This window comes from Actinia tenebrosa, unplaced genomic scaffold, assembly GCF_029948245.1.
Source record: "Actinia tenebrosa isolate PJP-AT-01 unplaced genomic scaffold, QUT_ActTen_1.0 PGA_scaffold7__59_contigs__length_16204524, whole genome shotgun sequence".
Taxonomy (NCBI): Eukaryota; Metazoa; Cnidaria; class Anthozoa; order Actiniaria; family Actiniidae; genus Actinia; species Actinia tenebrosa.
The window spans coordinates 11,103,745-11,120,018 of record NW_028292584.1 but is presented as its reverse complement, the minus strand read 5'-3'; the positions used below and the strand labels follow the sequence as shown (position 1 = coordinate 11,120,018).

The following is a 16,274-nucleotide window of genomic DNA, read 5'->3' as shown; positions in this document are numbered from 1 at the left end:
TTTTTCGTAATATTTCCAGATGATTTGCTATCAATAACAATATAAGGTCGAATATAAATTCACTAGTAAATTTAATTTAACGGAAAACAATAAAAGAAATGTCACCAACCAAATACTCTGAAATCTATTCTCGACTTTCACATCCCCATAATCCTTTGCGTCTTTGGGGGGTAACCAGAGGGTAAAAACCCACTTATTTTGCTGGAGGATGATCAGACAATGTTGAACATACCTTGTTTGGTGTCCAAATATAAAATGAAGAAGTAAAAAAAAAACAGAAAAAGATAGAAGCTTGAAGACGTTTAAGGTATATTTTAAACATTTTTTTAAATTCAATACATTTTTTGTAAGACCAAAACTCTTGATGCTCTGTACACGCAACAATATTTTGGAATAAACTGATAATCATTATTGTACAGATAAAAGCAGGTATAGTATAAATTCAATTAAGAAATCTTTCAATTTGGGACAGTTTTTTGATTGGTTACCCCCCAAAACGCAAGGCATTATGGGGATGTGAAAGTCGAGTATGTTCCGAAAATCAAAACTTTCGTTATAATTTTGAATCTTTACTTAAAATATTCCTTTCTCAATTCAAAATAGTTACCTACTGAGTACCTACGCCCGGTATAAATAATCCATAACTTTAAGTCGTTGTTCAAATTTAACTTTAACAACGTTCTGACAACATTTCCAAAATTAGATATATATACATAGAAGTGTTTTATTCTGATAAGTTGTCCAACTTTATAATTTGATCTGTTTTTGGGAGGATTTACTTGTGCCGTAGCACTACAAAAAAAGTATTAAATCCTTAGATATGAATGAGTCCTTTTTTTAAATATTCGAAATAGCTGTGACTCGATTTCTTAGACCTTTTGTTTGATCTTTCATCGGCATCCCAAAAATAATTGGAGAAGTCATTAATATTAAATAAACGCATTTGAAACTAAAGAAAACTATGCAAATTATGATCATCTTGTTTGCTAATTGCCTGATTTTTCAAAAATACTTTGTAATGTAAAAAAAACGAAAAAAAAATATCTCAAAAGTTAGTCTCACAGCAGCTGTCGTAATGGAAGCAACAGCACTAATTCAAGTACTCCAACTCTTCTATTTCTTTTTCGTCCTGTTCGAGATTACGACTTGTACGGTGGATGTTTCCTTACGTGTGGGCAAACAAGGCCCATTTACGTATGGCAACTTCGACAAAAGAATCAAGGGGTCGGTTTTGAGAAAGGCAGGCTCGCTTATCTCGACACTCGAGGTTGACAGCGACATAGAATGTGTGAGTTTCTGTGTGATGAGCGCAGTATGTTTGTCAGTAAATTTTGCATCCGAGGCAAACAGTAAAACTGAAAAAGTACTGTGTGAACTACTGAACTATGGAGGAACAGACTATCGAAAATTCCTTAACAAGAAAGAGAAGTTCTTCTTCATGCGAATGGAGGTGGGTAAAATGACCGTAATCAAATATTAATTAATATTTTTGGTGGTCAAAAAACTCCGGAAAGCGAGTCGTAAGTTGAGATAATTCCAATAACAAATTTAAAAAAGAAAAAGAGAAATCAAAGAAGTTTCAAAATAGACTGAAAATATAATTATGAAACGAAAGGCAATGAAACAAAATAATATCATACACCATTTTAAAATAATTCAAATGATTGTGATACTTCTTTAAACTTAAAAATGAAGGAATAGTGAAGGATTAAATTTTTATTGACCTGAAATAACTTTTGATGTGTTCAAATATTTGAAGATTATCATTAGTTAAAAACTACTTCACTCAAAATATAACTTGTTTAATTCTTACTTACACGGTCACTCGTGACATGCAACTATTCTCTCTAAATCTTTTATTCCGCAAAGTTCGCTTAATTATTTTCATTTTCAAATCTTTCCATTATATACATCTCCTATGATAATGAATGAAAAATTTTTTTTAGTAAATTTTTTTTTTTTAGTAGTTTATCTTTAGTAAAAATTAAAAAAAATTTTTTTAAAATCGGCCGATAACCCAAGAAAACAAATTATGAATGAGAAACAAAATATCAAAAAAAAAAAAAAAAAAAAAAAAAAAAAATTAAAGATAATATTTATTTAGTGATTCTTGTGTTGATATTTATCTTAGAACATATGCTCTGAAAATCCTTGCATGTCAGATGTGTTGGTATGCACACCTCAGCTGCAGAACTCCTATCAACCATACATCTGTGATTGCCCCGGAAACTGTACAGGTATGTATTCTTTATAATTAATGACGTTTTTTGGAGTTCAAACCCAACAGCGCGTCCACATTAAGACCAGAGAATGGGGTATTACATGGAAATTAATATGTTTTTGTCAAGGGGCTTTTACTGTTAAATCATCCATGCCTTTAAAAAAGAAATATTTTTTTGGACAAATGCCAACCTTAAAAAGGTATGGCAGATCTGAGATTTAGACCAAAGAATTTTTAATAGCCTCCAATATTAAATTCAGCTCTTATAAATAGTTTTATTCTGTCGCGAGGTTAGCGGTTCAGTATTTTTTTAAGGCATAATCAAAATCATTTTTAAAAACGTATAGAACTATGTGAAGAATATATTATCAAAGACATTTTCATTGGACAGGTAACATTAAGTGCCATGCCCTTGGTATGGAAGATGGTAGGATCCTTGATTCTCAAATAACAGCTTCCAGTGCATTATCTTCTTCTTGGGCAGCTCACAAAGGACGACTGAATAATGCTGCTGGCTCTTGGCTTCCGTCCAGTACGGTCTCTCAGTGGCTGCAGGTTAACTTGCTGAAGAAAACTTTCATCAAGGGTGTGGCTAGTCAAGGAAGGCACGATGCGAATCATTTCATAACGGCATATCAGCTGTCGTACTCAGATGACGGGACAAATTGGACCATCTACAAAGAGAAAAGAATTGTGAAGGTTAGTTTACTTTACATTTAAGTTTTTAATTATTATTTTTAAATTTAATTTGAACATATTTTAAATAGCTTGTTTGCTTTAATTCTTATTTAAGTAAGAAAAGTAAACAACGTCAGAAGCAATATTGATAACAATTTCTAATAAGCATTTTGTTTTTCAGACCTTCCAAGGTAATGCTAATTACGCAACTATCGTCAAGAACCTGCTGACAGAACCATTCACGGCAAAGTTCGTGCGACTTTTAGCGACATCATACTCTGGATATCCTTCTATTCGAATGGAACTGTATGGGTGCCACGCTTAAAGTACATACGTATTGTCGATTGTTGAAAGGACGGCTTTAGTTTTGATTGTAATTGAAAAGAAAAAAGATGGATAGAAAAACATTAACAAACACTAACCGACACGCTATACTCATTTCTTTGCCTTATTTAATATTCTATCAGTAGGCCAAACAAACCGTCTAGTCGTTAAGTGCACAAACAATCATTTGTTTACAACTTTTATTAAAACATTTTTGTCGTTTAAACAAAAACATTAGTCTTGAAAGCATCAATTACCAGGTAATATATATATTTAGGCACTGCCTAAAAGCGGAGCTCCCGATACGGAAGTCACAGGGTGAACAATTTGAATGAAACTGAAAGGTAATAATAAGATCGGGGAAAAAATCTTCAATTAGCTTTTATTCGAGATGAAGATAATTTCTCCCATAATAAAAACCATGCAGGAGTGAAATCGAATCGAAATGCACTACATTGTTTTGTTTTGTTTTGTTTGTTTTTTGTTCTTTATTTTGCGCGAGTATACTCTCCCACTTAGGAATTTTGTACTAAACTCAGCACCACCCCCAGGGGCTAGTTTTGTTCTTGGAAGATTCTTCGACAAAGTTTTCCAAGGCCGACAGTTTTAGGAAACTTCTTAAAAAAAGACGAAAGATAACTACAGATAATCCATTACAATATCAAGTTTAGTGAAATTTACTTCGCATGTCTTTCATTGAAATCGAAAATCTGGAGATTTAGGACAAATCAAGACTAAAAAAACAGACTTGAAAACTGGTTAAGGGAAGAAAATGAGTTTACCTTACAACTGAGACAAAATAAAAAATAATGCAAAAGGCAATGCAAAATACAAAATGACGAATTTCTTTGTCAGTAAATTGGCGTTTGTAAATGTTTTTGAATATGTTTTAGCTTTTTAAAGACCCATTGCCACTTATCGTGATGCACCGCGGTCACAGATGAATTTCGTGGTCCATGAAATTCAAAGATTAATATGTTGAATAATAACTTCATATTGAATCCTTTTCCGACATAGCACTAAGGCACAGTTATGATTCTTTTACATTATTTTATGGCTTTAGGGACTATTTAAGAGTTTATTCAAAATGTTGGAATTGTTTTTTCAGTGGAGACACGATTCAAAATGTAAACAAATTGTGATGCATGACGTTAAGTGGCAATGGGTCTTTAAAGTGAAAGGCTAGGTCTTTATACAATAACATATCGCAACAACACAATTTTAAGCTCATTTTTATAATCATACTTGCTCGAACAGCTTAATAAACAGTTGAATATTTGGTGCAAATTTATATTTCATTCAATAATTGAATAAATTATCTGTAGAAAGATATAAAATTATTAAATGAAAGTCTTCTTTGTCTTGCCGATGTGACCCCGCGATAGGAGGTGAACAAAGCTGCATTTTTCTTGAACGAAAAACATACGATAGTTGGTTAAAAACAACCGAATTGTTAAAGATTTACAAAGCTAAATAAAGGACGAATATTTGTTGTCGTAATATGTTCTCCGTGTCAATTTTCCTCCAGCATTAAAATAAATTAAGCTTATCTATAGAAATATAAAAAGTGTTGAGAGAAAGTCTTTGATTTGTCGATTCGTCGAGAAAAATGCTTGTTAAAAAAATAATAATATACGATTGTTTGCTAAAAAACACACACCTGAATTCTTAAAGAACACTTCTTGATTCATCTTTGACTACATGAAAGTTTATTTTTAATTGTTTGTGGTCTATAACTTGTCCTAAAGCGATTTTTTCTGTGCATAGCCGCATTTCTGATTAGTTTTACTTAGACATCAAGCGGGATTCCTGTGTGGTGTACACGGACGGACGGACGTACGGACGAACGGAAGTGACGTCAGCCAAGCCATGAAAAATCAACTCGATGGTTTACCATTTTTTTCTTAAGTATGGTGTTCCGCTCGGGAGCTCGGGCCCGCGCGGAAGCTCTGCTAAAGAGAAAACAATGTTCTTACAATTATCTTAGTGGTAATTTTTAACTACTTTATATCGATTTTATCTGGCATGCCATATTGGATGTGTTTTCATTCAACAAAAGCCACACGTCTTTTTATAGTCTTATACTTTTGAGATTTCATGCAAGCTCCCCTACCCTTCACGTACAGACAAGTAGGCGTGTTAAATCTCTGCATATACATGCTACCATTTGTGGAGTTTGATTTTTAGCATCAAATAAAGACTTAATTAATGTTGAGGAAATATGTTCGCTAAATAAAAACACGTACATATACCAGGGGAGAGACTCGCCCCATAGTTATATCTACAGCTAATCCCTTGCAACCTGCCACGCACTGATACGTTGATTTAAAGTGGAAAATTGAGAAACATCGGAAAATACGTCATCGATATCTTCCTTAGCAACAAGATGGAAAATATGTCACTGAGGTCCCGGATGTAGTTTGTGTGAAAAATACAAGTGACGTATTCCTTAGTAACACACTAATGTCTTTATGATAAGTATCGGGTTTTTTTTGTTTTGTTTTGTTTTTTCTCTCGTGATAATCTATATAATATAATTTAAAATGAAATTTGATTTGAAAGTTGGGTGTATTTATGTTCTATCAATATGAAATTATTGGAAAAACTAGAATATTTTGAAACGGGAAATCATTGATTACTTCCTCTAGAAATATAGAATGCGTCGGGGAAAAAGAGACACGGTTGTAGAGTTTTGAATATTTGATCTTTCATCTACATTGCCAAAAATTGTTAGCTATTAATATTAAATAAATGCATTTGAAATTATAAACGAATATATGCAAATTTCTGTCTTCTCTTTTGCTAATTGCCTGAACTTTCAAAAATACTTTGTAATGTAAAAAAAACAATCCCGGAAGTTAGTCTCACAGCAGCTGTCATGATGGAAGCAACAGGACTAATTCAAGTTCTCCAACTCTTCTATTTCTTTTTCGTCCTGTTCGAGATTACGTCTTGTACGGTGGATGTTTCCTTACGTGTGGGCAAACAAGGCCCATTCACGTATGGCAACTTTCATAAAAGAATCAACGGGTCGGTTTTGACAAAGGCAGGCTCGCTTATCTCGGCACTCGAGGTTGACAGCGACATAGAATGTGCAAGTTTCTGTGTGATGAACACAGTATGTTTGTCAGTAAATATTGGATCCGAGGCAATTAGTACTGGGAAAGTACTGTGTGAACTACTGAACTATGGAGGAACAGACTATCGGAACTTCCTTACTAAGAAAGAGAAGTTCTTCTTCATGCGAATGGAGGTAGGTAACATGGTTAATTGCAAATTAATTAAGCGAGTTTTAAGGCACAAAACTTCAGAAAGCAGGTTTCAATACAAGGAAAATAATTTAGAAAAATCAAAACCGTAACTAAAGGCTATAAAGAAAAAACAAACACAAATAAATTAATAAATAAATAATAAAATAAATTAAAAGAGAAGACAGGAAAACAAAATTCAGGGATTTTCTAACTTACACTGAACAAAAATCTCGGCGATGCGACTTCTTCGTAGAAATCGTAAATAATAAATGAAGCTATTTTCTCAACTTTCAACATCGTTTCACCTGACAAAAACGATGTTTGAAGGTTTTTCTTTCACATATACTACTTCATATATTGATATATGGATATATATCCACACAGACACAGATTTTATTTTATAAAATCCATATCAATATTTCTTCATTTATGATACTGAACACTGTTTCGCGACTTTTTTCACTCAATGATTTATTTTATGCTTTATTTATTCGAAATCTTCTTATTCTATTTTTTTTTTTTTTTTTTTTTTTTTTTGAATTATGTTATAATTATTATACATTTGTCATTATCCTTGGAAATTTTTCGAACTTATACGTTTATTTTCTCTGTGTGTAAAAAAGAAAAACCAACCTGGGACAGTACAAACAAAGAAAAATATTTTAAAAAAAGACACATAATATTAATAATTATTGTGTGGATGTTTATATTAGAACATATGCTCCAAAAATCCTTGCATGTTCGATGGTTTGGTATGCACACCTCAACTGAAGAACTCATATCAACCATACATCTGTGATTGCCCCGGAAACTGTAAAGGTATGCATTTTTATAGCTTTGAATGTTTTTTAGGTAAAACATAAATCTTTCGATTGATCTGAACGAAAGCTAACCCGGGGGGTACTACCCTATATTCGCTATACGGGTACGTACCACCAAACAGGGTATGGTTTTCAGCGATTCTACTCTGGAACAGGGTATATAAAATCACGCTCGCTCTGGAACAGGGTATATGAAATCACGCCTCCCCTATCTGGAATAGGGTATTTATTTTCGCAATACCGGAACAGGGTATGGTTTTAAGCGATCTTGCTCTGGAACAGGGTATGAATTTCAGCGATCCTACTCTGGAACAGGGTCAGTGATCAGAGGGCTTACCAGCACATCGCTACCCTAAACGGGCAAGAGTACCCCCCCCACCCCCCCCCCCCACCCCCTCCCGAAAGCTAATTACTGAGATCCCCCTCCCCCCCGGAAAGCTAATTACTGAGTGGCTTGTGCCACCACTTCCAACCATCATCACCACCACCTATCAATAGGAGCATAGTTAATAGAGTTAACTATGATAGAAGCACAACCATCCTTAATAATAATAATAATAATAATAATAATTATTATTATTATTATTATTATTATTATTATTATTATGTTCTTGTTTTTGATGACGATGATGATGAAGATAGATGATGATGATGATGATGATAATGATGGTTATTCAACTTATCATTTATTGACAGGTAACATCAAGTGCCATGCCCTTGGTATGGAAGATGGTAGGATCCTTGATTCTCAAATAACAGCTTCCAGTGTATACTCTTCTTCTTGGGCAGCTCACAAAGGACGACTGAATAATGCTGCTGGCTCTTGGCTTTCGTCCGGTACGGTCTCTCAGTGGCTGCAGGTTAACTTGCTGAAGAAAACATTCATCAAAGGTGTGGCTACTCAAGGAAGGCACGATGCGTATCAGTCCACAAAGACTTATCAGCTGTCGTACTCAGATGACGGGGCATATTGGAACATTTACAAAGAGAAAGGAATCGCGAGGGTTAGTTTACTTTTTCAATAGTTTATAATAGTTTTAGTTCCAATAATACTTCTAATTTTAGAGTGAATAACAAATTAGCGAATAATGACATTGACATTTTTACACACCCCATCCAAAATAGCCACAAAAACAAAAAATATCCTGCAGTTCGGTCGTGAGTGTAAAATCTTTACCACAAATTGTAGCATTACTAACAGCAATTTCTACTATGTATTTTGTTTTTCAGACCTTCCAAGGTAATACCCAACCCAATATTATTGTCAAGAACATGCTGACAGAACCATTCACAGCAAAGTTTGTGCGACTTTTAACGACACCATACCCTGGAAACCGGGCTGTTTTACGAATGGAACTGTATGGGTGCCATGTTTAAAGTAAATTGTTTATAGCTGCAGGGAAATTGTTGGCTGACATAAGCTAGAACAAAAACAATTGAAAGAATACAACAGCATAACGTAAAACACAAAGATGCGACTAAAATCCGTTGATGATACTTACCCCTAACTCTATATATTTTCAATATTGATTCTTATGAAATGAATAGTTGAATGATATTTTTTAAATATGATTTGAGTGACGTTTCCTTGGAGATCAAAGCTTATACTTCCGATATGTTAAAACGTCCGATTCTTTCACAAATAAACATTTTGATGTTCTGAGGTAATTAAAGACCGGAGAGTGAAATGTACGACGTTCGTTACTTCAAACCAAGATGGAATTTAAACTTTGAATAATGAACTGAATCTTTGAACCTTGATAGGAACGCATACTTGAGCTGGTTTGACTGTAAAACACCTCGATTATTCTTAATTATACTGCCTTTCGCGGATTGTGAAATCGCCGAGCACCACTTTCCGTTCGCCCCCTTTCAACCTTTTTTTTGAAGAAATAGCTGCAGGACTTTCATATCTCCAAGACATATCATTCGAATCATATAAAATAATTTCACCATCTATCTATCAACGTCATGTAGGATCAATATTAAAAATATTGAGTAAGGGTAATGGGCACTTCATCTTGTCACCTATATACATGCATATATTATGCTTTATTTATATCAGTATAATTCCAGACAAAGCTAATCACTATTTACTCACGTTATTATATGTTATAGAGCAGTTTTCGTATGACTGTGAAAAGCTCAGTGCCTTGAACGTGACGTGCCGTGACCGTGATACTTTCTAGAATTTTAATTGGCTGATTTTTTTCACCCGCAATATGATTGGTCTAGATATGCCGCGATATTGGCGTGACCGTGTCCGCGCCGCGTTTATGCCGTGTTCCGGGTATTTGATTGGATGGAGAGTAAATTCTCATGTAATGTTATTTGTCTGGCGTATCCCTTGCTGTGTCACGACCATGTTTGTGCCGTGAACTTTTCACAGTCATACGAAAACTGCACTATGAATTGCCTTGAAAAACAGTAAAAAATAGTCTCTGAACTGATACACACGATTTTAATTCCAACCTTCATTACACATGTTTTCCTTTAATGAATAAGTCTTGACAGCCTCAATAACTCTTTTTAGATTTAGAAGGATTATTCGTAAGACAAACTGAATACAATGTTTTCACATTTATTTCAGTGCAACTTTTTCTCAGGATGAATCGATTTGATCTTGCATGCCTTATTTTACACGTCTTTCTTCCTGTACTTTTGAGACTTCCTGCAAGCTTCCTTACCCTTGACGTACAGACAAAGGCGCATGTTAGATATATCTCTGCTTACATTACCTGCATGAAATGGAGTCTTAACAAACAATAAAAAATAAATAAAAATATAGAGTTAATGAATTTTGTTTTACTTAATACTATACATATATTTAATAATTTCTGATATTTTCATAAAAGAAAATAAAAAATTTGAATTGCGATAGAAAGAGGGCGAAGAAAGGAAGTTTGGAAGAGGAAGGATTAACTAGATTGATGGAGGGATGGAGGGATGGAGGATGGAGTGATGGAGGGATGGAGGGATGGAGGGATGGAGGGATGGAGGGATGGAGGGATGGAGGGATGGAGGGATGGAGGGATGGGATGGATGGATGGATTGATGAATTGATTATGGATGGATGGAATTAGAACTGGATTTAGAACTATGGTCATTGATATCAGTAGAAAAGCAGTTATTAAGTAAACGAACTAAATGATTAGAACTGGGCCTAACCCTTCTTCTATCAACATCTTCGAATATGAAATCGCCTTAAAGGCAGTGTAGTAGTTTATTGCTTTTGCAGTTGTAAACTTTGATTCTATAGTCAATTGTGACACGAATTGTGCGAAAATAAATGCTTAACGAATAGAAGTGTCATATGTAATTTTTCTATGCAATGCAAACATTGGTTAAGACTAAGTTATGACTACAGGTACTAACAGTAATAGCATCCTTGATCATGAAGTAATTTGTGATTGACAGTGGAGTTGGTCATATAAGTGACAAATGCGGGTCAAAAAATATAAATAGAACTTACATTTACAATAATTTAGTTCAATCAAACAATAGTGGAAACGTTAAAGCTTGCATTTCATTTTCTATACCCTTAACTCCAAAGTACAGTATACTTTAATTGGAAGTTATTAAGTATTGAAGTTGTTTAAACATTTAAACATATACATATATATGACTATAATTACATAAATTATTTATTATCTCGCAATTTAAAACTGTCATCTAATGGAAAATGGGGACAGATGAATTATTTTGCCGAAAGAGAAAAACAATACTTCGTTAATCAACCTAAGAATTAGAAGGATGCTTACTTTTTCCATACGACATAACTTAAACATCATTTTCACATCAGCTGTCGTGATGGAAGCAACAGCACTAATTCAAGTACTCCAACTCTTCTATTTCCTTTTCGTCCTGTTCGAGATTACGACTTGTACGGTGGATGTTTCCTTACGTGTGGGCAAACAAGGGCCATTTACGTATGGCAACTTTCATAAAAGAATCAACGGGTCGGTTTTGACAAAGGCAGGCACGCTTATCTCGGCACTCAAGGTTGACAGCGACATAGAATGTGCAAGTTTCTGTGTGATGAACAAATTATGTTTGTCAGTAAATTTTGGATCCGAGGCAAACACTACTGGAAAAGTACTGTGTGAACTACTGAACTATGGAGGAACAGACTATCGGAATTTCCTTACTAAGAAAGAGAAGTTCTTCTTCATGCGAATGGAGGTGAGTAAACTCCGAGAGATCTTCTTCATTTTGCCTCTGTTGGAATTAATGCATTCACTTAGTGACTTAAAAATAACATGATTACTATGGGGACATATTCTGGGGACGTTTTTTCTTTGTTGGACATTAGTGTTGCTATTTTTTTAAAAGGAAAAAAATGAACGATGGTTAGAGACGTGGTTAGTCCGCCATGACTATCATAAAAAAAATATCGTGCTTTCAATTTCAGGTGCAAAATTATCCATTGCTGCGTATATTATATAGAGTCAAAATCCCACATATGCGTATTTATTAAATGGTTTTTTGAATACATTTTACTACACGTTTCTCCCTATGGTTTGAACATTTAATACCAAAGAAAAAAATGAAAAAAAAAAAAAAAAAAAAAAAAAAAAAAAAAAACAATGAAGAAGATGGAGTAAAAACATTTACCATTCATAGTTCAGATTATACAATAACTATATTTATTTTAATTATCTATTTTTTTCTCAGACAATATGCTCCTCCAATCCATGTGGAAATGAAAAGATTGTTTGTTTGCCACATCCTGAAAACATTGACCAGCCTTACACCTGTGACTGTCCTGGACGTTGCCAAGGTAGTGTTAGTTTTGTTCAGACGAGGTCCCCTTAAGTTTATAACAAGTACACTCAAAATGCATTTATAAACAGAAAAACACTTACAACAAAGCGTATAGTCATTTTAGTTCATTAGTAAGTGTTAATATTCATTAGCAATCAGTACACGTTTTTGGTACCCAGCATGTGGTGATTAAGATATATTCAGATAAATACCGTTGAAAACCCAAACAACAGTAGGTGACAACTAGAGTGGACTGCGTCGGTGTTTCTGAATAAAACAGTAGAAACTTGTAGATAAGTTGGATCACCGTGAAAAGCAGTGACGTTTCGGACGTCCTTCGTTGGAGTTAGTGAGCAACAGTAGGAAACGCTTACTATGTTACAATATAAATAGGTTTTAGCATTTATCAGAGGTGATATCTTTAAAGGCGATCCATTCGTTTACAATTGGGTTGCTAATGCTAAAAGATAGCGGGAAAATGGTACACGCGTCTTCTAGAATATAGTTAATAATGGAGGGAAATATTAATATAACACATCGAATTTACGCTCACGAAAAAGCCAGAACAGTTGATTAGCTCTATCAGAAGGCCGCCTTTTACGAAACATGATGATGGAAAGGACACATACTATTTGTTTGTTGTTTTTTTTTTTTCCTACCGCAATTTCCTTTTTTTCCCCACATAAATGGCATAACTAAACAAATCATGTTCCTTCGCTAAAGAATAAATGAGCAGAAATATTTACAGGGCTCGATCATTTGATTGAAGAAATAGAAAACGCGCACGCGTGCTGTGCCGTGTGGAGTTATAAAGCACTGGGGGATTTGCAAAACACGAGAGAAGTGTTAAGAGAAGCTCGACGCGCAGCAGAGTGCTTCTCAACACTTCTCGAGTGTTCTGCCAATCCCCCAGTGCTTTATAACTCCACACGGCACAGCAAGCAATTTTTTTATTTCTTTAGTAGAATTACAGGGATGACAAAATTAATAAGACACGCGCGTGCTGTGTGCTCTCATAAAGCACGCGCATCCAACCAATCAGAGCGCGGGATTTATAACAGTTATTTTATAATTCCTTTTATAAAATAACTGTTATAAATCTCATGTTATGATTGTTTGGAGCGCGTGCTTTATGAGAGCACAAAGCACGCTCGCGCAATTTCAGTTTCGTCATTCATAATTTGTATTTTATTAAAGAAATAAAAAAACTTGCCTGCTGTGCTGTGTGCAGTATAAAGCACTTGGGGATTGGCAGAACACTCGAGAAGTGTCGAGAAGTACTCCGCTGCGTTTCGTGTTTCTCCTAACACTTCTCTCCTGTTCTGCCAACCCCCGCGTGCTTTATTACTGCACACAGCACGCGCGCGTGTTTTCCATTTCTTCAATTATATCTGTTAAGTAAAAAGTTATTTTTATTAACTGAACGTTCACTATTTCATTTCGATGTTGCTGATATATGTTAGATTTATAGTATTCATGCATTTTTAAGGGAAAAGAATTGAAGCTAAGAATGAATAACTGAAATAACCGACAAGAAATAAAGCGAACGCAAAAACATATAAACACAGTAAAGCACACAACGAAATATACCTTATATTAGGAAATATTTTATTTTACTCTAAATCAAAAGTAGCAAAGTATATCTCTTTCGACTTCATCCGAAGGTCTTTGTCAATGTGTGGTAATGTAATGCTCAGCCCCGCCTTGACGTGATGTCAACACGGCCTCAAATTTCAAGTGCATATATACTAGAGAATTATTATCAACAAACATTATCATTGACATGTAACATCAAGTGTCATGCCCTTGGCATGGAAGATGGTAGGATCCTTGATTCTCAATAACAGCTTCCAGTGTATAATCTTTTTCTTGGGCAGCTCACAAAGGACGACTGAATAATGCTGCTGGCTCTTGGCTTCCGTCCAGTACGGTCTCTCAGTGGCTGCAGGTTAACTTGCTGAAGAAAACATTCATCAAGGGTGTGGCTACTCAAGGAAGGCACGATGCGTATCAGTCCACAAAGACTTATCTGCTGTCTTACTCAGATGACTGGGGCATATTGGAACATTTAAAAAGAGAAAGGAATCGCGAGGGTTAGTTTACTTATTATTTCTTTATTTTTTGGTGCAAAACTACTACTACTACTACTACTACTACTACTACACTACTACTACTACTAATACTACTACTACTACTACTACTACTACTACTACTGCTACTACTACGTACTACTACTACTATACTACTGACTAATGATATACTAATAATGATAATAACAATACTAATAATAATAAATATAAATATTCAAAAAAGAGAAAGAAAACGAGAAAGGAGAAACTTACCTTTCCAGAGTGAAGGGACCAGAAAACACTTTTGTGACTAATAACAAAAACAACTTCTGATAAAGATTTTGTTTTTCAGACCTTTCAAGGAAATACCAGACACAGCGTTATTGTCAAGAACCTGCTGACAGAACCACTCACAGCGAAGTTTGTGCCGACTTTTACCAATACCATGGATATCCTTGTTTTAGAATGGAACTGTATGTTTGCTATGTTTAAAGTGTATGTTGAGTACTCAATGAAATCCGTTTTTAATGAAGTTTTTTAAAACGGGATGGATACAAAAACTGTTACGAGAATATATTCATTTGGTGGTTTAAGAATGCGTAATTCCCTTGATCCTTGATATTTTTAAAAAAATTATCATATTAAAATATATCTAAATTCATTTGAACAATTTTGAAATGTCCTCTTTCAAAAAACAGGCCAATATAAGTGTACATAAACTTAGCTAAAGGTCAACTAAGGATAAGTTAGTACATTCTCATTACTCGCAATACGCTACAGTATTTCGGACGGTTCAAGCATTAATTTATCATGATAGTCATGCAGTAAGAAAAATGTTGGCACAGTCCCACGCTGTCAACATCGTCAGCCATATCGTGCCATTCCCTCCTTAATCACAAGGCTGTTCCCCATACTCTGTCATGCAGCTTCTTTAATTTTCTAATAGAAGGTGAAATTACCACCAAACTAACCGTGAGAGCCCGAGTGATATAAAATATCTCGTTCAAATAATAATTGTAAAATAACAAATTGGGAGATGCTTATTCTCTTCTTCTTCTTCTTCTTCTTCTTCTTGTGTTTTTGTTTTGTTTTTTTGTTTTTTTTTTTGAAAATTGAAAAAGAATCAATAAGTTTATTGATCCTTTAAAACCATTGGGGAAACATCAATAATCTGATTGGCATATTCAATAGACTGTGTTGTATTGTTGTATGTATATTTACCGTTTTCGCTGTGTATAGAAAGCTTTGTTAAACAAAAATATAATATAGAATTGCACAACGTAACAAAGAAAAAAAAAAATTAAAAATAACAAACGAAAAACGAGGAAAAAAAAAATAGAGTTTCGAATACGAGCGCATATGGGGGTTCTTTTGGGTCCATGGACTTCAGTTTCTAGATTCTGCGAGATTAGCCTGGAATCAGGAAAATTTTAGAAATATTATTCGAATTTTCGCTTTTTTTTGCTAAGCCGCAAGATTACAAGTTATGCATTTTGAGAGTCGTGACTCGATTCAGCTTCGCTATCAAATTGAGAAAGAGTACATTGAACTGAATTTAATTTAAACGCTTTACAAAAGCCTACAAAAAATGCCATATGCAATAATATTTAACATGCATACATCACATGATGGGAGATATGACAGGAGCGACAGGAACAATCGTATCTGGTCTATAACTAATCCAGTTTTCTGGGACTAAAAGACTATTCTTGTGGAATGCATCCGATCTAACCTATTTTAGCATGCCTGTTCCTCTCTGTTTTTATTCTATATGAGTGATTATACAAACGTTACTTTCACACTGTACGTTTATCTTTGCGTTTACTGCGGTGGTGTGACCCGCAGTGATATTTGGTGTGATTTGATATAGTACATCTAAATTGTATGTTAAAGCAAGAACGGGATTATATGGTTTTGTAGGATTTCGTATAAGGCGGTCTTTAATATTATATTGAATTGGTATTAATTGAAAGGGTTTTGGGGTTAGTAGAATTGATTGGAAAAAATATGACGATTGGGTTTAGTTTTTGTAAAAGTTGTTCAATTCATATAGCTATTCCTATGCGAAAAAAGACTAAAAAAGTAAGCCACAAGAACCGCCAATGCTACTCGACAGTTGTTTTTTTCTCGAAGCGAGGGCCTAAAT

General features: G+C 34.4%; 2 protein-coding genes across 2 annotated transcripts; both read left to right on the top strand.

Annotated features, from left to right (window-relative positions):
- Window positions 1-1,075: 1,075 nt before the first annotated feature.
- Window positions 1,076-4,723, top strand: LOC148905595 (retinoschisin-like). The gene is made up of 4 exons (XM_089040471.1): window positions 1,076-1,450; window positions 2,132-2,237; window positions 2,613-2,920; window positions 3,081-4,723. The coding sequence occupies exons 1-4, from the start codon at window positions 1,076-1,078 to the stop codon at window positions 3,222-3,224; spliced, it is 933 nt and encodes a 310-aa protein (XP_088896597.1). The 3' UTR covers window positions 3,225-4,723.
- A 1,381-nt stretch (window positions 4,724-6,104) lies between these two features.
- LOC116302844 (lactadherin) lies at window positions 6,105-8,798 on the top strand. Its single transcript, XM_031712232.2, has 4 exons — window positions 6,105-6,476; window positions 7,188-7,293; window positions 7,992-8,299; window positions 8,526-8,798. Exons 1-4 carry the CDS (start codon window positions 6,105-6,107, stop codon window positions 8,670-8,672), a joined length of 933 nt encoding a protein of 310 aa, XP_031568092.2. The 3' UTR covers window positions 8,673-8,798.
- The last annotated feature ends 7,476 nt before the right edge of the window (window positions 8,799-16,274 follow it).

Bases quoted from the DNA above. Each gene is read 5' to 3' on its own strand.
- LOC148905595 (XM_089040471.1), top strand. From the start codon at position 1,076: ATGGAAGCAACAGCACTAATTCAAGTACTCCAACTCTTCTATTTCTTT. The intron at 1,451-2,131 runs GTGGGTAAAATG...TATTTATCTTAG, and splicing joins TCTTCTTCATGCGAATGGAG to AACATATGCTCTGAAAATCC. The intron at 2,238-2,612 runs GTATGTATTCTT...TTCATTGGACAG, and splicing joins TTGCCCCGGAAACTGTACAG to GTAACATTAAGTGCCATGCC.
- LOC116302844 (XM_031712232.2), top strand. From the start codon at position 6,105: ATGGAAGCAACAGGACTAATTCAAGTTCTCCAACTCTTCTATTTCTTT. The intron at 6,477-7,187 runs GTAGGTAACATG...TGTTTATATTAG, and splicing joins TCTTCTTCATGCGAATGGAG to AACATATGCTCCAAAAATCC. The intron at 7,294-7,991 runs GTATGCATTTTT...ATTTATTGACAG, and splicing joins TTGCCCCGGAAACTGTAAAG to GTAACATCAAGTGCCATGCC.